Here is a 21,543-nt window from a genome sequence, read left to right on the forward strand (position 1 = left end):
ATATCACACCCTTTATTTGAGAATTTTGCACAACCCCACATTCCGTCGAACCGCGGCTACTCCCCGCCAGATGCCGCGCTTCAATTCGCTACCCAACACGACTCGCGACAACCCGCGTTCGCTTTTCATCACATGATGACAGCTCGTCCGGTGGTGAATTTCTGACGCAAATGTAACGAAGGAAATTTTTCTCCCCACAGCAGTGCTCTGAAACGATTTGGCAGCCCATCAGACTCTGAAGTTGCTGAAGTTGTAGAGGGAAGAGGTCACAAAGTTTTTTCTCGTCCACCCGTCAGCACTTGTGTGTCGTCGCTCATCCCGAGTCGAGTGGTCTCCGGGTTTTTCGGTGTCACGCGGCAGTTTCCAGTTCAGTAAGATCACATCCATCCACCACCATCGTAAAGAGGAGGAACCGCGGAGCAGAACAGCAGCAGCAGCAGTCTAGTTTGTGAAGGAACAGCAGAAGGAAAAGGCTGACAAAATGTCCGTCAATCGTCTTACGCCCCAGCAGGCCTCCAAGGAACATGTCCTAGCCGTGTCCAGAGATTTCATCTCGCAGCCACGACTGAGTAAGTACCCTTTTTGATTAGTTCTGCTAGAGTTTAAGGGCTCAGTTCCTCGGAAAGTTACCCGAAAGGAATTGTGCAAATTTTACGTAGTTTGGCAGTGTCATGTGATTGTCTTCGGGGGGGAGATCTTCAAAATCGTCACAGTTTTGTGTCTCCCCTTTGTCTAGATTGTTAATTTTAAGGCAGGAATAATCGTTTTATAACTTGCAGGACACTGCAAAATGGGATTATCGATTAGTCGAGCGGATGATGTCCTCTAGTTTAATGGCAAACATGCCTTGATTGTTGCTCTTGTTCCCTGTTTCAAGTTCCGAAATACGATTCCTAGAATTGTGCAGCAAGAGTAACAAGAGCAATCCTCAAATAATGCCCAAATGTGTGAAATTCCAGCAAAACTCTCAAGATTTTCCCATAAAAAATCGAAAAGAAAATTCTGTTTTGATGTCACATGACTGTCAAAACACCTGACTCTCGCTCTTTGCGAGTTCATTGAGAGCCCTTGCCGCTGTCTCTCGTGGGCACCAATACCAGTGCACATTAGCAAATTGCAGATAATCGTTGAGGCGCCGTTCCTTGTAGTGTATGTGCGAACGGTGCGAACCGAGCCAACACTACGCTCACCGTCTCGCTCTGGCATTCGATTGTTTTCATGGGTCGCTCTCTGTCCCACTCAGCGGTTTTACGCACGTTACCGTATATTGTGACGGTGGTATTGGTATTCGCGATGGGAAAAGCTACTGATATGAATGGTGTCGTTCTCGTGACTCGTGATAATGAATGGTTTCTCTCTGCTTTTTTTTTGTCTATCGTGCCATGAAGGAATGTCATCTCTTTTGTATCGTGTTGTTCATTTGCTGGTTTTCGGATCGAAGAGTTTAATTGGATAGAAGAGAATCTTCAGAAGAAGCAATCGTCCATATAGAATGATCTTAATTTTCGCAAATAATTTAATTGGGATGCATTTTTTTTTAATATTCAGGTACTAATGTGAATGTTGAGATTAGATAACTTTTATCAAGTTTGTTTGACGGACGAAGCGATGATGAGATAGCGCATCACATGTTTCCTCGATTATATAAAGTATCGTAACACGGCTTACCTAGTGTAGACTACATTTGATATGTCTTCCTCGGAAGTAATAATTAAAAAATCTTGTCCATTATAGTAGCTTCAGCTTGACAAGTTTAACTGTATTGATCGGTTTAAAACCAATGTATTTAAGGCTAAACAATGTCGTTAAATGATGATCATGTCACATGGTGACGAGTTCAGCGATTTATTCCGTAAATTCCGGACAAATTTTGGTTGTATCAATAGTCATTCTAGTACGCCAGAACTGATTGATTTCTCCTGTCATATTTTTCCCTGAAAGCTTATAAAAATATAATATTTCTTGGTTTCTACAAAGTTATAAATACTAATGATGATGATGATGGTCCCACCTCTTACCCCTACAAAGGTTTGAGCTGGACGAGTTATCTTTAAGATAATTAAATATAAACATTTTAACCAGGTTTGCAAACAAAATCGAGCTGGTTACAATTACAGATATAAATGTCCTGTTAAATATGCTATAGGCATCAACCAAAAACATTCAAAGGTTTAGCTAGTTATCAAAAGTCCAAGTATAGTCCTCGACAATACTTCCATTTACACGTGACCTGGGATTTACACGTTTAAGCTTCCGCAGTGCCAGGACTATATCCAAGGAAACGACTTCCAGCCAATCCTTTACTAATTTAAGGCTTTTGCCACAATTTCCACGTATTAGTCATTTATACCTGTATTCCGCGCGCGAGGCTCAAACCATTGTAGACTACTCAAAGGTATTTTTACTATTACTACTACAAAATCAAAAAAACTAAAAATCCATCATCACCATCGAGGCAAACAATGTAGTTTTTTGTATATGCTACACAAATTACTAAAATGTCTTGATGACAGTCTCCATACAAACTAATCCGTTAGTGATAACTTTGTCAAGATACATGATTTATCCATTCATAAAAAATTAACTGCTCAATAAACAGCTTTTACATGTGAAATGCAGCGTCTCTTGAATTCTGTAAGTGTAGTTGCACGCTTGATGTGTCTAGGCATCGAATTGAAAACATTTATACCTTTGAAAAATAATGAATTTTGTGAAGCATTATTCAAAAGATGTGGTGTTCTTACTTCATCCGCGTTTCTAGTGTTATATCTATGAAAATCACTTCCTCTTTCAATCCGATCACACAAATATCGAGGCAGCAAACCGTTAACTACTTTAAAAATGAACACCATAGTCAAAAACACAATTCTTTGCTTCACTGACAGCCATTGCAAAGCGTCCAGCATAAAAGTTGAGGAAGTGAATCTATTACATCTTAAAATCAAACGCATTACTTTATTCTGCAAACGCTGTAATCTCGATATTTGTGTTTCATTGGCCAAAAATAAAATGGAAGGGCAAAATTCTAGATGAGGGGAGATGATTGATTTGTATAACTGTATTTTACTACCAATAGTTAAATCGTTTTTCAAGCGACATAGGATTCCATACTTCTTGGCAATTTTCTTGATGACATTGTCAATATGAGAATTGAACTTGAGTTTGTCATCAATAATCACGCCAAGATATTTAATTTCCTGAACGCGATCAAGTGTCTCATCATCAATAACAACAGAGACATCATCATCTACACGATTCCGCGAAATTACCATGAATTTAGTTTTACTTATATTCAATTTCAATTGTTTATACTTCAACCATCTACTTAGAGAACGCAAATCTTCATTCAAGCGTGAAACGGCTTCTTCTAAATCTTTAGCTGCAATGAATAACACAGTATCGTCAGCAAAAAGATTAATATCACAAAACCGTAAAACTCGTCGCATGTCATTAATATACATAATAAATAAAAGGGGCCCTAATACACTTCCCTGAGGCACTCCAAGGTCATTGTCAACGGGACAAGATACAAAATCATTAAAAACAGTCCTTTGTGTTCTGTCAGATAAATAGCTTTCAAACCATTTGTATGCAGAACCCGAAATTCCAAAGCGCTTGATTGTTCTCAACAATAAGGGCCTAGAAATTGTCTCAAAAGCGCGTTTTAGATCCAAAAACACAGCAACAATCGTATCTTTATGCTCCAAATTTTCTTTCCATTTAGCTAACACTAAGTTTAACGCGGTTTCACAAGAATGGCCTTCCCGGTATCCCGATTGTTCCGGTATCAACAAACAGTTACTATTTAAATATTCTAACAGCTGGCCTTTTACAACAAGTTCTAAAATTTTCTCTAATGTGTGCAACATGTTGATGGGACGAAACTCTTCGGCTTTAATCGTCCCAGCAACTTTTTGTATAGGAACAACTAAAGATTCTTTCCAAATATGCGGCACGTGCCCAGATTGCAATGATTGATTAATAAGGTCCCGCAGAGTGTGTCGAATGACATGAAAGCAATCTTGAATAACTCTAGCATTAACATTATCTACTCCAGCCGTTTTTCCTAATGAAAAGCAAATATTTTTAAGTTCATCTAATGTAATTGGGTGAAAACCATTAAATCTACAATTACTATTAATCGGCTGTTTTATTTCGTCCGGTTCATTGATCAGTTCAATAGATTGATTGATCAGTGAAACGCTCTCAACGAAATAGTCATTGAACTTAGAAGCAATTACTGGTTCTGACTGTTCTAATATGCCATCAAAAGTTATGGTCCGCGATTTACAATTACTAGGCTTCATCAAAGATTTCAAAATTTTCCATAACTCTTTGCTGTTGTTTTGATGCTGATCAATTTTCCTCTGAATATATTCACATCGAGTTTTCTTAATTGATTGTGAATATTTATTACGCGCGACCGTGTACCTATTCCAATGATTATCACTATTCGATCTACAAAACTTTTTGTACCATTTGTCCCGCTTACGTTTAAGACGCAAAAGATCCAAATTGTACCAGCTGTTCGAGTTTTTCAAAGAAACAAACTTTTGTTCAACTAATTTATTGGTACAAGTTTTCAAAACGTTAGTAAGAACAGCTGCATCTTCATCTAAAGTTCCGGTAACTAATGGAAAATCCACGCTTCTCTCAACAAGATTCGAAACAGCTTGCTTCGAATATTTCCTCCAGCACTTCAATTTTACAAAATTATCGTTATCGTTAACACTGTCTAAAACATTAATTACTAAAGTTTCATGATCGGTTATTTTCAAATCAGCTTGAGTAACTGAACTGACAGAATCAAAATTAGAATAAACATGGTCAATCAAAGTTCTACTGTGCCGGGAAATACGCGTACATTCACTTACTAATTGTTTTAAATTAAAGAAATCAGCTAATTGCTTCAGATGGTTCGAATTGCTAGTATCATGCCAATTAATGTTAAAATCACCCGCAAGTATATTTAATTTACTAGAATCTAAAAATGTCTCGAACCAGTTCTCTAAAATTTCAATAAAACGCTGATTACTTGAACTGGGAGAATGATACAAAACACCATAATTACCCATCTTCATGCCACGTTCAACTGTAATGCCTAAGAACCAATTGCCATCAATAACTTCGTTTTGGCGAAGATTGAATTGAACTGATTCTTTGACATAAATAGCAACACCGCCAGTGTGCCTTGAATGTGACAAACAAGCAGCAGCTTTATATCCCGGAATGCTATACTGATCAAAAGATTCAATTTCTACAATATGTGTTTCTGCTAACAAAACCAAAAGTGGACGATTATCTTCTACAATCTGACGTAATGTTACGTAGTTTGTAGATAACCCCGCAATATTCAAATACATACACACATACTGAGCTCATAATCAGACTATTTCGAAAAGATTCGGGCTTGTGTTACATTCGAGCAGTGGAGCTTAGGGCTAAACAGAGACTTTACTTAAAGATAGGAGGTCAAGGGGGCATTTTCCCAGGAATACACATTTCAGGGGCTCCTGAAATTTAAGAAATTTCGATCAAATTTAAAAACAAGAAACGATCTTAAAAGTGAATCTTCTGCCACTACGATGATAGACAGTTTTGGATCCTAGATTGTAAGCAACAAATTGGACTGCAGGAATTTCACAACCGTCGTAGTTCGTTGTCCATCTTGGAATCTTGATCTTCTCCAGCTCCAACGATGACAACGATCGAACAATCTGACAAAATTTGACAGTAGCTGGTGTTTTGAGTTGGGACTATAAATCTGCAGATTCACATTGAGTGTGAATTCTCAGAGATGAATTGCTTCTTCCTCCGATTTTGCTCCTAGATCGACGATGCAGGTATTCTTTTCGAATCCACAATTCTTGAGCCCGTAAGTCACCGTACAAAGCCGGAATAATTGTATCGCCTTGTCTGACGAGCTTCTGCATACCACCCTTCAGAGCTGCAAAATCTCGACAGTACACGGTGATATTGACAATTCTGCTTTGGTCACTCATTGGGGCTAGCAGTCATAGTTAAGGCAAACCATGTCAATTTTCAATGACAATGCTGTCAGTGACAAACATGTGCAGATTTATTTATTAGCTAAATTTTTAACGAAATTAAATGACTTGAGCAGAACAATTACTTGGATCCATTTTAGTGAATAAGTATCTACGTCCTGACCTACTTGGATAACAATAATGTGACACAGAATGTACTAAATTACACTTTTTGTTACCTGGTGAATCTTTGTCATTGACGAAAAAATGAATGAGATTTTGACGAAGGTTTTTTTGAGGATCAAGTCTGTCAGTGACTATGTGACGAACAATTTAGTCAATATCGCGCGAAAGTCTGTCAGTGACAATGACAAATCTCAGCACTACCACCCTTGGCGGTACATTTGTTCAGCTTCCACGTCCAATAACCTGATGTCGAATATCTCAACGTTCGACGAGAATCCGGAAACCATGACACATGAATCATCGAACGCGATCCGGTGTTTGCTCGTGGTGCTGTCTTCCTTCACGATCCCATGATTCAAAACATCGTTCAATGCTGCGACTGCAACCTCTGCCTTTGGAATTAGCTTCATATGGTTCAACTATTGAGTTTTTTGAGGTTGCTATCGTTTTAGAATCCACGTTCCATTGCACGAAGCCTCGTGACGGCTGCGGTCAGCAAATCTCCCAGTTGCTACGTTGAATCGTCCATTGGCATTCTGTTTATTTTATTTATTTGGTTCTACATCAACAGACTGGGTTTAGTCCTAATGATGGATTAAGCAATACTACGAATTTCGTAGTACGAAATACAATAGAGTCAAGAAGTAACAAGCTGCAAAGGTCGTGAAAATATATCACGGAATCTGACGCAACGTGCCAAGTTAAAATCAAATAACCCTTTGTAGCGCATTGATAGCACCATACGAACTACAGTTTGTACGACGAAAAGGTATAAAGGGTGATACGGTCAAAATTTGGTCAAGGGAAAACGCGTGTAAATCGGTGAAATCGTTTATTTAAAAAATCAAATTAAATTTCTTTTTCAAGTTCAATTAGTATAAAATTCAGGAAAAATATTCAGTTAGGCTTCCGCTTTTCCAAATCCGAATTGCCGGGCCTTACGCTTGACCCCTGCCATCAGATTTTGTACAGCCACCTTGTCCACCTTCTTCGCCGCAGAAAGCCAGTTTGCCTTGAACTGCTGCTCGCCCGCAGTTTTTTTGGTCTTCTTTAGGTTCCGCTTGACAATAGCCCAGTATTTCTCAATTGGGCGGATCTCTGGCGTGTTGGGAGGGTTCTTGTCCTTGGGAACCACCTGCACGTTGTTGGCGGCATACCACTCCATGGCCTTTTTACCGTAATGGCAAGATGCCAAATCCGGCCAAAACAGTACGGAACAACCGTGTTTCTTCAGGAAAGGCAGCAGACGTTTATTCAAACACTCTTTCACGTAAATTTCTTGGTTGACAGTCCCGGAAGTTATGAAAATGCTGCTTTTCAAGCCACAGGTACAGATGGCTTGCCAAACCAGATATTTCTTTGCGAACTTTGACAGTTTCATGTGCTTGAAAACATCTGCTACCTTTCCCCTTCCTTTTGCCGTATAAAACTCCTGTCTCGGAAGCTGCTTGTAGTCGGCTTTGACGTAGGTTTCGTCGTCCATTACCACGCAGTCAAACTTCGTCAGCATCGTCGTGTATAGCCTCCGGGATCGCGCTTTGGCCGTCGTATTTTGTTTATCATCGCGATTTGGAGTCACTACCTTCTTGTAAGTCGATAGTCCGGCTCGTTTTTTGGCTCGATGCACGGTTGTAGACGATACACCCAGCTTATTTGCGGCATCTCGGAGAGAGAGGTTAGGGTTTCGCTTGAAACTACCGGCAACTCTCTTTGTCGTCTCAGCGGCTTCCGGTTTTCGATTTCCCCCCGGTCCAGACTTCCTGGCTGTCGACAAACGTTCCCCAAACACTTTAATTACATTTGTAACGGTTGATTTGGCAACTTTTAGCGATTTTGCCAACTTTGCGTGCGAGTAGCTCGGATTTTCGCGATGCGCGAGCAAAATTTTGATACGCTGCTCTTCTTGCTTGGACGGCATTTTGACAACTGAAGAGTGAATTCCAAAATCAAAATAGGAGCAACATTCTACACACACACACCTTCAAAATGAGGGGTGTTCAGGTTTTTTAAATGCAAAATTGAAAGAAATACGTCAAGTTGATATTGACCAAATTTTGACCGTATCACCCTTTAGAATAAAAGGACAATCGATTCTGACCTGTAGAATGTCTGCCACAAACAGGGCCCATGTCGTATTTCTTCAACTCCACAGAGGATCTAGGTGAATTAACTGGCACCGACTTTCGTAGCTTGGAAGGCGACGAGGATCCCTCCAAGGCATTCGTCGAAGGGCAAACCAGATGAATCGTCGTTGTATAGACTCTACTCTGTGTATACTGTTTTGGTAATTGGGATTCCATACAGGGCAGCAGTATTCTAACACCGACCGGACGAGGGAGCAGTAAAGCGACTTCAAACAGTAGATGTCCGTGAAACTTTTAGCTATCCTGAAAATGAAGCCGAGCGTTCTGGATGCCTTGTCGATCACGTACGAGATATGCTGGCTGTATGTGAGTTGACAATCTAAGATGACTCCCAGATCCTTAATGTGATTCACACGTAGACCTTTGCGCCGATCAAAATATTTTCGGCGGCGGCGTGATAGTTATTTTCTGCCGGCGGCGGCGGCGTCACGCCGTTTGCTTTCGGCACATTGTCAAAAAATGCTACCCATATTTGATTTCAGATTACTGAAAATCGCTAAAACGTAGGTCACTCATACTTTGAGTAAATTTTCCGACACTTTCCCGGGGAAAACTTCTCGAATATGGGAAAAATTAAGAAAATTGTACACAGGTTAGAAGTGTACTAAAAGACAGATTAAAACCACAATCAGTTTTTCTCATATTCGAAAAGTTTTCCTCGGAAAAGCGTCGGAAAATTTACTCAATCTATGAGTGATCTACGATTTCGCGAATTTGAGTAATCTGAACTTCCATGCTTCGTTAGTGTGGTGGCCAAAATCAAAAGAGGCTACTGCACAGAGGAAACTAGCAAAACTTCAACGTCTAGCATGCATTGCAATAACGGGTGCGGTGCGTAGCACCCCATCAAAAGCATTAGAAGCAATCCTCAATCTGCTGCCCTTGCATGAATATGTGTAACTAGAAGCGGAAAGAAGGTTCAAAAGATGTAAACAAGTAATGCCAGGTGATCTTGTTGGTCATCTAAGCATCTTATAATACTTCCAAAGAGGACCAGTGATGAGTATGAATGAAGACTGGATGAAACCAGAGGACAACTATGAAATTCCCTTCAACGTATGTGAAACGGCACGTTCGGATTGGGAAACTGGTGGTCCTAACGTTCGTCAAGGCTCAATCATATTTTTCACAGATGGCTCAAAAATTGGAATACGAACAGATGCAGGAATCTTTGGCCCCGGGACAAATATTTCAGTTGCGATGGGACATTTTCCAAAAGTGTTTCAAGCGAACCATACTGTAGAATATCATACTATACGGAAAATGGAACTCAAATGCTGGGAAGAGCAAAGGATGATGGCCAGTTGGATGACTGTCACAAACTGCAACCAGTCGAAAAGATTTATAACTCCCAATCAGGGCGTCACAATATCAGCTTCAATCGACCAAATCGATGCGACGAAGAGACTGCTGGCTTTCTTTTTCTGTTAAAGTCGAACAGCTTCGCAGCATTCTAGAACCTCAGTCGGCGTGCACAAACAAATGTTCAATCGCTTGTCTCTCTTTCTCCCGTCGCTCCATTGGTCTTCCTTTCAAGCTTCGTCGAAATGGATGAGCGAAAGAGCGCTCGACTTTGATAGTTTTCTCTTTCATGAAACACATCAACAGAGGTTTCATGACGTATATGACGAAAAATGAAATAACACATTTAAAGCATTTCTCACGTCAAAACACTTGAAGATTACACGTCATATTTCTAATTTATCTTCCATCCATATATTTATCTAAAAAAATGATCGAAAACGGGACATAACGCATTTTAAACAAATTGAAAGAGCGGCGATAGAGTGTTCGTGAAAGGGGATTGAAAGCCATAATGAAGTTCGTTTAACTAGAAAATCGACGTTATTTACATTGAAAGCGATGAGCAAAGCAACGACGAGAAGATCCACAGCCAGCGTTTCCTTCTAAGCGTGCTTCTTTTTCATTATCATTTCTTGCTGAAAGTCTAGCTAGGCGTTATAGAAATGAAGCGTTGAACACGTGTGTATGAGAGAAACAAAACACGAGTTCATTTTAGAGCTTCGAAATTGTAGAGCCCTGCTCCCAATATAACATACACCAAAAAGCTCTTAGAGCTCAATAAAAGAGCTCTTAGTATATACACTGGCCTAGTAACTGGGCACTGTCCTAGTAGATATCACATGAGGAACATTGGTCGGGTTCAGAGTAATATCTGTCGTTTCTGTAATTTGGAACGTGAAACCTCGGAACATCTGTTCTGCAGTTGTGGTGCATTACACAAGCGTATATCCAAATTTCTTGGAAGTATTAGCTTACAACCTAGTGATATTTAGTCTGCAAATCCTGGAAAGGTAGTTGGTTTTATATGGTTTATACCGGACTGGGAAAAGATGTGTCCAGGCAATTAGCTGTCTACTCGTTAAATAGTACTCGGTTTGCATGATACAAACAGTAAATAGGGGTACCACAAAAGTTCAAATAATGCACGGAGTTGTTTTACTTCACTCCCCAACAAAAAAATAAATAAATAACTGAACTCAAATACGAGTAACTCTTACTCAATTTTGAGTTTTTAATATTGGCCGTACATGCGGAATTTGTTTAGGAAAGTATGTCAAGTGCTTGTTGGTGAAGTCGTAGGGGTGGAAAAAGCCCGATTCAAAATAAATTTGGACGCATTCAAGTGATCATAACTCAAGAATTAAACAACATACACGGTTGATCAAAACGTCAAATAAAAGGGTATTTATTCAGCTTTCAAACGACAACAACAACAACAAGTTATTACATTTCACCGTTTCGAACGAACTGTCGCACTTTAATTGTGATCGATGCCATCATGATCTGCACAGTCGCTGGTGACACTGTACCGGCGAACTTTTTCCACTTGAAACGCATTTGTTGTGCATTTGTCACTTCTTTACCGCATCCTCGAAGTTTTCGCTTGACAATTGCCCAATATTTTTCGATCGGTCTGAACTCAGGGCAATTCGGAGAATTAATCTCTTTGGCGACGAAATTAACATTGTTTGCAGCATACCATTCTAGTGCCTCCTTAGAGTAGTGGCAGCTAGCTAGATCCGGCCAAAACATAACGTTGGTCTTGTGTTACCGAATGAAGGGTAAAATCCGCTTTAATGTAAACCTTCGACATCATTGTGTGAGATGTGAAGAAAACCTTGGTTTTAAGGCCACAACTGCAGATTCCTTGCCAAATCATTAGTTTCCGAGCAAACTTATCAGCAAAAAGAATTTATTCCTGGAAGGGACATCCCTACGACCAGTTGCCAGGTAAAATTTTCGTCCGGGGATTTGTTTTTAATCCATGTTGACATATGTTTCGTCATCCGTTAAAATACAGCCATCAAATTGCGGAAAAACTCGTTCGTATAGTAATCGTGCTCGCTTTTTGGCCACTAAATTTTGTTTCAGGGAGCGATTCGGATGTTTACTGGCACAAAAAGACTTATATCCTTCTCTTAAAAGGATGTTACGCACGGTGGAAAAGTTGGAATCGTATTTCTTTGCCAAATCACGTATGCAGACACCTCAGCTCTTTGTCCCTAGTGCCACTTTTATGAGTATCCTTGTAACGTTTGATTACAAGACTCACCATTGACTTTGGGAACACTTTTGCTATTTTTGTGGCAGACCACGAAGGGTTCTCTAGATGTTTATGCACAATTAATTTTCTTTTCTCAAGTTCCATGATCCGTAATTTCGGGATGCGTAGATCAATCGAGAAAAACTTTGCACCAATTTCTTCGTCAACGAAACATCAACAAATGCCTGTGAAACGTTTTTTGTTCCAACCATCAGGGGCGCGGTGGTGTATTAAACCGTGCGTCCAGATTTACTTTGAATCGAGCTTTATGTCATATCAAAATGTTGATACTTCCGGAGTGATTTGAGATTTGGGCGTAATTGTATTTGTTAACAAACATGTCAATCGCCGATTTATCGCGAATAAAAGCTCAATTTTGAAAACTAATAACACTATGAGGTAGAGGTATGATTCGTCTATCATTTGGTATAGTTTGTTTATAAGATTGAACTTTTATTCACGAGAAATCGGTGATTGACCTGATTGTTTACAAATACAATTACGCCCAAATCTCAAATCACTCCGGACTTGCCTGGAGTTCGGCGCTTCCGCTCTACTGCGGCTGACAACATTTTGCTGCTCTTCTTGTTGCGAGGAAAGCGCAGATGAGGTTACCAGAATCGTCTCAATAGTGTCGTTTGCACTGTCGTAATCCGTTTCGTCTTCAAAATCGTCCTCTTCCAACTGGTTTCTTTCACAACCCTCTACGATTTCATTCTTCAATAACTTCATCATCATTTAATTCTCAGGTTCAGCTTCCAACCTCTGTTCAGTACTTCCGCTACCTTCGGTCAGAAAGACGACACCACGTGACACAAAGACTTTGCCACTTCTCGGATTGAAAAACCGAAGTCCCTTCGAACGATCGGAATATCCAACGAAAACGCCAGGTTCAGATTTCGGATCCCAGTTCGGGCACATGGCACATCACTTTCGCTCTGAACTCCCGTAGTTCAGCTAGGTCTGGCCCGTGAACCGTTTTTCCAAACCTTTCCTCGGTGATCGGTTGATCAGGAATACAGCAGTTGAAACAGCCTCCGCCCAAAATCGCTTCTCCAGATTTGCGTCAGACAGAGCGTATCGCGTTCATTCGATTCACTCCGGATTGTACGGCACCGTAACCTTGTGGTGAATTCCGGATCAGCGAAGAAACTTTTCAAACTCACCGTTTTCATATTCTGTGTCATTATCTGACCGCATGCGCTTGATCCGTTTGCCGGTCTGATTTTCCACCATCGACTTGAAATCTTGCGGCTGTTGTCGTCAATGAATGTTAGGAAACATCGGCTACCACCGATGGACACATTCTTCATCGGGCCACATAAATCGCACCTCAAGCACTTCTACTGAGTTCCGCTCTTCTTGAGAGGATGACGGAAATGTTTTCCCTTCAAGCACGCAATTTAAGCCTGGACCTCTGCATCAACGAAATCGATCCCTGTTGCTATGAACCTTGCTTGCTATGCTTGGACATGTCTTGAGACTTTGCATGTTCAAATGCCCCATTCTTCGGTGCCACAACACCATGTCGGTTTATTCCTTGGCTACGCGGAAAACTTCTTCATTTGCCAAACAGTACACCGCTTTTTCTTCCAATGGACACCTGCATCTTTCGAGAACGTTACTGTGTAACCAACCACTGCTGCAAACCTTACTCACGGATATCAAGTTTATCGCCAGATCGGGAATGCACAGCTCGTTGGACAAATTAACATTGCACGTGCCATCGCCGACATCTGCTTCGATGTTCACGCTGCCAACGGTCTCTACCGTCGACACAGCAGATCGCTGCTGAACCTCCTTTGCATCTTCCAGTGTAATGCCGCTGGTGACACATGTGCGAAGTGGCACCTAAATCGAATATCCAACCCAACTCTTGCCGAGCCTCGCGACTGGTGAGGAATAGGTTAGCGTAAACGCAGCAGGCTTGTTCAATTTGGCCTTCTTCTGCTTCTCATCCTTCATTGGACACTGCGCATCATAGTGCCCCAAACGCTTGCGATAGTAGCATTTTACGCCAGCCTTGTATTGAATGATTTCGACCCTTTCTGCTGCTGGGAATAGAAAGCACCATCATTTCCGCTTGAGCTTAAATTGTTGGAAACCTTGACTTCTTGTAGAATCTTGGTCTTTACGGCATCCGCCGTGATCTTTCTTCCAGACGCCTCGAGGCCCATTATCATCGATTCGTACACCTCGGGGAGTCCCATCAGCAGCAGACTGACTAACCACTCGTCCTCAACCTTGAATCCTGCATCGCTCAGCTTATGACTTGCACTCATCATTTCATTTACGTACACTTCCACGGTGGATTAGTCGCCTAGACGGATACTGGTCAACTTAAGTAGTAATCCAATCCGAAGCGATGAACTAGCCTATGGCTAAAAATCTCTCTAATGAAGAAAAAAAAAAGTAATCCAATCCGCCGTGTCATTCCATCGTCCTGGAAAGCGTTCTTGAGGTTGTCCCATGTTTCGCTGTATTCGCTGATTGCACCAAGCTATACTGCCCATAACAGCATAACTGTCCCATATGAATAGGAAATCAAGCAAAGATGGGACAATTCTAGATAGAGCTGGACGTAGGGCGTAACAGCCTTTGTAAACAATGACTTCTATCGATGATTTCTAGGCACTCAAGGCACGCCCACGCAAACCAACACAACCGTCAGGTAGGGGAAGTCTTCTTCTACCAGATAGTATTGTTGATTTGCGTGGGCGAACCTTAGCTTTCGAGAAATCATCGAAAGAAGTCACTGTTTACAAAAGCTGTTACGCCCTAATTCCAGCTCTATCTAGAATTATGCTTTTATGGGCAGTATAGGTGATCGATTCGATTGTGGTTAATGTCTTCAGTGATTGCGCGTTCTCCGGATTGCCTTCTTCCGGTGCATTCACTGCGTCCAACGTTCGTCCAACGGATTAGCATAATTTTGGTCGCGAATGTCCATGAAGAATAGTTTTCTCGAACACGAAGTCGCTCCACCATGGGCTGCGATACGCCTTCGCCTCCAGTTTGTCTTCCGTTTCCATCTCCGGCATGTCCTCCGTTTCCATCTCCAGCACCGGTCTGACTTTGAGACATCTTGGAAGCCAAAATCTCCAGTGAAAAAAAAAATGTCTCTTATTTTACTCGTCGCTATGGTCCCTGTCACAGCATTAAGGGGAGACCGTAACATGCCCGGGAGGGCCAATGGGATCGTGGACTCTCAATAAAGCCAAAACTGACGGAGCTACGTTAAATCTTGAAGTTTGATGTATGGCGGGTTTTGGTTCAGGTCGAGAATTAATAATTTCCTTGGAGCACTGGTACATTGCCGGGGGGCACTGAGACATGCCTGAGATGGCGAATATGACCGTGAACTGTCAATTAGGCCATTACTGGCCGAGTTCTGAAAAAACCATGAAGTTTGATATGTCTCACGACGGGTTTTGGTTCTTGTCGAACATTGGCTACTTCTTCGGGGCACCGGAACATGCCCGAGGGATCTAGTGTGACCGCTGACTGTTTATAAGGCTATTACCATCGGGGTGTTTTTTTTTTAAATGATTAACTGTGCTGTGTCGCACGAACAGTTTTAATTCTTGCCACTTCCCCGAGGGTACCGGAAGGTGGCCAATGTGAACATGTCATCTCAATAAATCCATTATTCGCCGAGTTAAGAAAAACCATGAGGTTTGATTTGTCGTACGATGGGTTTTGGTTCTTGTCAAGAATTGGCCACTTACTCGGGGGTACCGGAACATGCCCGGAAGGACTAGTGTGACCGTGGACTCTCAATGAGACCATTACCGGCCAAGATTTGTAAAATCATGAAGTTTGATATGTCGCACGATAGGTTTTGGCTCTTGTTGAGAATTGGCCACTTTCCCGGGGGCACCGGAACATTTCCGGGATGCCCAATCTGATCGTGGACCGTCGGTATAGCTGCCATTGGTCCAATTACATCATTTGAGAGGAGAAAAAACATGATGTTCATCGTGTGTATACTTATTACAGAACAGTAAAGCCGAATACCGACCAAAAGTGACCCCAACGGGAACCGGAATAACTCCGGAACCATTTATTGATCCAAATGTTTTCATATTGATTCAAAAACTTCTATAGATTCCCGACAAAATGCAACTTGTTGTGAAGAAAAATATTGAGAAATTATGTTTTTAGAGCTAATTAAATTTTGAAATCTATGCAAATTTAGACGTTAGGCACGCAGAGGTTACAAGTGACATTTCGCAAGTTATTTCTTATGCTCAAAAATCCCTGTGTTACCGATCGATCGGTTTTCGAGCAGAACTCAGCCACGGTTGTCAAAATTTAACTTCTTGTCTGTCAGAAATAATTACGCTCGGATTATAGTCGCTATATTCATAGTCTCGCGGATAGAATCTCGGGAACCAATTGAACTGTCAAATAGCGGAACGATTCGAGCAAATCACGACCAACAACAGAAAAGAGCACATCAGTTATTGCGAACAAAACTTCGGAAACCGTTTTCTCGTGATCCAAGGCTTGCCTACGCAAACTAACACTATCTTTACGTTGGGGAAAGATTCCCCTATCCGGTGATTCCGGTAATTTGCGTTCGATTGTCGAAGAAAGAATAATCAACGTTTTGTTTATGAATGTTGATAGGACCTTTTCAATTGTTGGTCTACAATATATTAAATTGGTTCCGCTTTTTGATAGATCGAAATTCTATCCGCCAGACTATGAGTATAGCGACTATACGCTCGGATAGCAGGGTTAATCGATAACTTTCCATCTGTCAAATTTTAACCAAAAGTTAAAATAATCCACCAAATCAGTGCCAACATTTCAAAGGGGCGTAATTGCATTTGTAAACAATGGCTTTAGCCGTCGATTTCTCGCGAATAAAAGCTCACTCATGAAAAATAATGACACCAACAGGTAGATTAATGTTTCCTCTGCTAGCTAGCATTGTTAATTTGGAGGGGCGAGCTTTTAATTGCGAGAAATCGACGGCTAAAGCCATTGTTTACAAAAGCAATTACGCCGCTTTGAAATGTTGGCACTGAAATGGTTCAGAGCCTTAGTTAGGCAGCAGAAGGCCACTGAATCGGGAAAATCGGGAATCTAAAACATCAGGGAATTTGATTCGAGTCTTGAAATATACAGGGTTTACTACCTTGAAAAACCTGGAAAACCTAGAATCCTCATGGAATTTTATTTTTCCTGGAAAAATCTGAAATTCTAAGGGAATTTTGAAAATCTCGTATCAAAAATTAGAATATAATATATTAAAGTACGCGCCAATGAACCTTCTCAAAAATATCAAAACTTGTTTTTAAGGGTTCTGAAATTAAAATTTTTTTTTTTTTTAATTTAATGGGTATAAAATTAGCCAAATTTTGGAAACCCTGACCAGGCATTGTAAAAGTTCGCTCGTGAGCTAATCATCAATGAAATGCTCGATGAGACCTGTCACTCATTGACCAAGTGAGAAATGAGCGCTCGTGCTCGGTGCAAACAGTGAGCATGAGCTTGAGCTTCATTCCGCACGGGCTGATAAGGAGCAGAATTCATGTGAACTTGAAGTTATACACCACCACTACATGCAATTAAAATCTCAGCAAGTAAAAAATTGATAATATGCGCATTTAAGTGCAAATGCTCAAGCATATTCCTAACATTGAGCACTCATGCTCGTGAGCTGAAGTGAGGATGCTGGGAAAAGCCTTCAAGTCTAATAGAATTCGGATGAATGTTATCGAATCTTTCCCCTTAAAACACACCACACACATTTACAGGATAGATGACATAACCATTCATATAAATCTAATCACAATCTTACCTCCGTTTCTCCCTCTAGCCTACAAGACCGTGTCCGGTGTGAACGGTCCGCTGGTCATTCTGGACGAGGTCAAGTTCCCCAAGTTTGCCGAAATCGTCCAGCTCCGACTGAACGATGGCACCATCCGCTCCGGTCAGGTGCTGGAAGTCAGCGGCTCCAAGGCCGTCGTCCAGGTGTTCGAGGGCACGTCCGGCATTGACGCCCGCCACACGGTGTGCGAGTTCACCGGCGATATTCTCCGTACCCCGGTGTCCGAGGACATGTTGGGCCGTGTGTTCAACGGTTCCGGCAAGCCCATCGACAAGGGTCCGCCAATTTTGGCCGAGGACTTTTTGGATATCCAGGTTTGTACTTTGCTTGCATTTTGGGTGGGAGAGTGTTTTCATGATTGTTGATTTTTGTTTATCCTAGGGTCAACCCATCAACCCGTGGTCCCGTATCTACCCGGAGGAAATGATCCAGACCGGTATCTCGGCCATCGATGTGATGAACTCGATTGCCCGTGGTCAGAAGATTCCGATTTTCTCGGCTGCTGGTTTGCCGCATAATGAAATTGCTGCCCAGATTTGTCGTCAAGCCGGTCTGGTCAAGCACACCGGCAAGTCGGTGATCGATGAGCATGAGGACAACTTTGCCATCGTGTTCGCCGCTATGGGTGTCAACATGGAAACTGCTCGTTTCTTCAAGCAAGATTTCGAGGAGAACGGTTCCATGGAGAACGTGTGCCTGTTCTTGAACTTGGCCAACGATCCGACCATCGAACGTATCATTACTCCACGTCTGGCGCTGACGGCGGCTGAGTTCTTGGCCTACCAGTGCGAGAAGCACGTGTTGGTCATCTTGACTGATATGTCCTCGTATGCTGAAGCCTTGCGTGAGGTGTCGGCTGCCCGTGAGGAAGTGCCCGGACGTCGTGGTTTCCCCGGTTACATGTACACCGATTTGGCCACAATCTACGAACGTGCCGGACGTGTCGAGGGTCGTAACGGATCGATTACGCAGATTCCAATTTTGACTATGCCTAACGACGATATTACCCATCCAATTCCCGATTTGACTGGCTACATTACCGAGGGCCAAATCTACGTCGATCGTCAACTGCACAACAGACAGATCTACCCACCAGTCAACGTGCTGCCGTCGCTGTCTCGTCTGATGAAGTCTGCCATCGGTGAGGGCATGACCCGTAAGGATCACTCTGATGTGTCTAACCAACTGTACGCTTGCTACGCCATCGGTAAGGACGTGCAGGCCATGAAGGCCGTCGTCGGTGAGGAAGCCCTCACGCCAGACGATCTGTTGTATCTGGAATTCTTGACCAAATTCGAGAAGAACTTCATCGCGCAAGGTAACTATGAGAACCGCACGGTATTCGAATCGCTGGACATCGGCTGGCAGTTGCTCCGTATCTTCCCCAAGGAAATGCTCAAGCGTATCCCGGCCTCGATCTTGGCCGAATTCTACCCAAGAGACTCGCGCCATTAAACCCCTGTTCTCGCACGCTTCAAATTTACTTTTTTCTTTTGTTATTTTCCTTCTATCAGTTTTGCCAGTTGAGGTCCCTTTGGTGGGACAATTTTCTCAAGTTTTTTTTTCCAAATTGTTTATTAGCTTTCTAATCTTTTTTTTTGTTGATTTGCCGTTCACCTTGAGCCGGAAAAGTATTGTTATTTAATGTAATGATGAAAATCTCCCCCCCCCCCCTGAAAACAATCACTTACTACAATTTTAATTGCGTCCATCAGCAACTTACCAACCAGCAGCGATCGATTCAACTTATCAATGTTTCACGAGACAATAGTCGAGGGATAATGTCTTTAAATTATATCTAAATGTGTGTGTGTCGATACAGCAAATGTCATTTCGATTTGTGAACATCTCTGTGAATCGCTGTTCAAATTAAAAGCATTCCTAAATCGAACGAAAAACGATATTCATTCTACTTACTATGTTTCACAAAATACAATTCTGAAAAACGACCCACAATTAAAAGTAGCGTAAATTTGTTATTTTGGAATAAGTTTTTAACGCTTAAGGCACGCTCGGCTTTCCTTCGGGCAATTTTCCTGCGCACCATGCGAAGAACCGGGTGAAAAAGTCCCACGATCGACCGTTCAATCGCGTCGGAATAGAATCGACCTTCAATGGTTCAGAGCCAACAAGGAACAAATAACAACAACATCAACAACCACATACAAAATCCATCCAACTTTAAAATGTGTGCAAACTTAAAAAAAAAAACCGACGAAACAAAAGAAGAGAAACTGCACCGGTTGAGGTTGATTCCAGAGGAAATTTCCAGCATCCAATTTCCTTGGTCATACGTTTCGGTCGCACGCGGACTCGCAACGAGATCCCTATCCAAAAGCCAAAGGGTCCGTGGGGGTTGAACGGCTTCGACTGCGGGTACTCCTTCCTCAAATGGTTTCGAGCTGTGTGCGTGAAAAACGGGAAGATTGCACTCCGATCCTGGAAAGCGAGCTTAAGGTAAAATAATCAACAGTGAACAGTTCTTTTAATTTGATAATTTAGAATTAACAAGTAGTCAAATATGTAATCGTGGAAGAGGTATAAATAGATGCAATAGCAGGAAGAACACAAGCGCAATCACTACGTATTTCCCTCTCACGTCCCTTTTCAATTTGTTCGTGCTATAAACTTCATTTTTATTTGTTGATACATTTCTATTATATTAGCCCGTAAGCAATTAGTCGTTAAGTATGAGCGTTTCCTTTTTGCATGGTCTTAAAAAAAATCGAAGAAGTGCTTCCGACAGTCGGGTGTTGCCGACCAACTACACGTGCTTCAGCTGGACTTCCCTGGACGTGTCGTTGTACGTTCGCCTTGGATGAGATGAACACTTTCCGGTTGTACCAACATCTCACACAGTTCCAATCGCATCTGGTTAAATCCCCTTTGATTATCACCACGTCAGCCGAACATCCGCTGCAGAAAACCGCCGTTCGATGGAACTAACCGGAAGGTGGTCCACTCTCACCCCATTGCGCTTCTTGGATGGCACCCATCGATTCCAGCGGAGCATTCGTTGTTGTGCAAGGCAGCCGTACTCGGAAGGGAGCATTTCTGTACAATAATTAGCAGCTAAGGTCTAGAGAAAAACACATACAAATATTCAGAAAAGCGTTACGCGACGTCACAAATTATTTTAGCTGAAAGTTTCCCTTCATAGGTCGAACGACCGAATCTAGCTAATCGGACACATTTTCAACAACAAATTCCAGGATATAGACAAAACTGGCAAGTGGACTACCGATAGGTCAAAATGATCGAGTTTCAGGAATTTTGCACGTGACATCAGGAAATTGGATTCCAAATTATCCTTTCCGATGTGTACCGTTCAATATTTTCAAAACTGCTTCATCCGGATACCATCCGCATCATCTGGTGGTGTTGGGAGACCTATCGGATCAGAAGATACTGCAGATTGAAAAAAATCTTACTACGGAAACACTCTGTACAGATGAAGAAGGTACGCTAGTGAAAGGTGCAGAAAATATATTACGATACCTATTATAGCTGTTGAAGAAAGTATAAAATTATTCACGTGTATACAACACTCTATAATGATGAAAGAGAAACAAACAAAAAAAAACTAATAAAAGCGGACAAAAAACTTATGAGATTTTGGAGTGTTTCGGCGTAGAGAATATCACGCTTCTCTGGTTTGGGGCTTCCGAAATCAAAGGTTTATTATATTTGAATAGGCATAATCCCCATCACTGCAGATAGTTGGTACCAGCAACAATAAGTAACACTCACACGGCGAATGAGAACGACCCAAATTTGAGTTTAGTTCACTCATAATCGCCAAAAGTGCAGGATCTC

General features: G+C 41.8%; 1 protein-coding gene across 1 annotated transcript; it reads left to right on the forward strand.

Moving 5' to 3' along the window:
• Positions 1-217: 217 nt before the first annotated feature.
• On the forward strand, positions 218-21,335 carry LOC135706850 (V-type proton ATPase subunit B). Its single transcript, XM_065228527.1, has 3 exons — positions 218-569; positions 17,716-18,041; positions 18,109-21,335. The coding sequence occupies exons 1-3, from the start codon at positions 482-484 to the stop codon at positions 19,180-19,182; spliced, it is 1,488 nt and encodes a 495-aa protein (XP_065084599.1). The 5' UTR covers positions 218-481; the 3' UTR covers positions 19,183-21,335.
• Positions 21,336-21,543: the final 208 nt, after the last annotated feature.

The sequence above is a fragment of the Ochlerotatus camptorhynchus genome, unplaced genomic scaffold (assembly GCF_037179485.1).
Source record: "Ochlerotatus camptorhynchus isolate MF236.1 unplaced genomic scaffold, CSIRO-AGI_Acam_v1.1 ptg000292l, whole genome shotgun sequence".
Lineage (NCBI taxonomy): Eukaryota > Metazoa > Arthropoda > Insecta > Diptera > Culicidae > Ochlerotatus > Ochlerotatus camptorhynchus.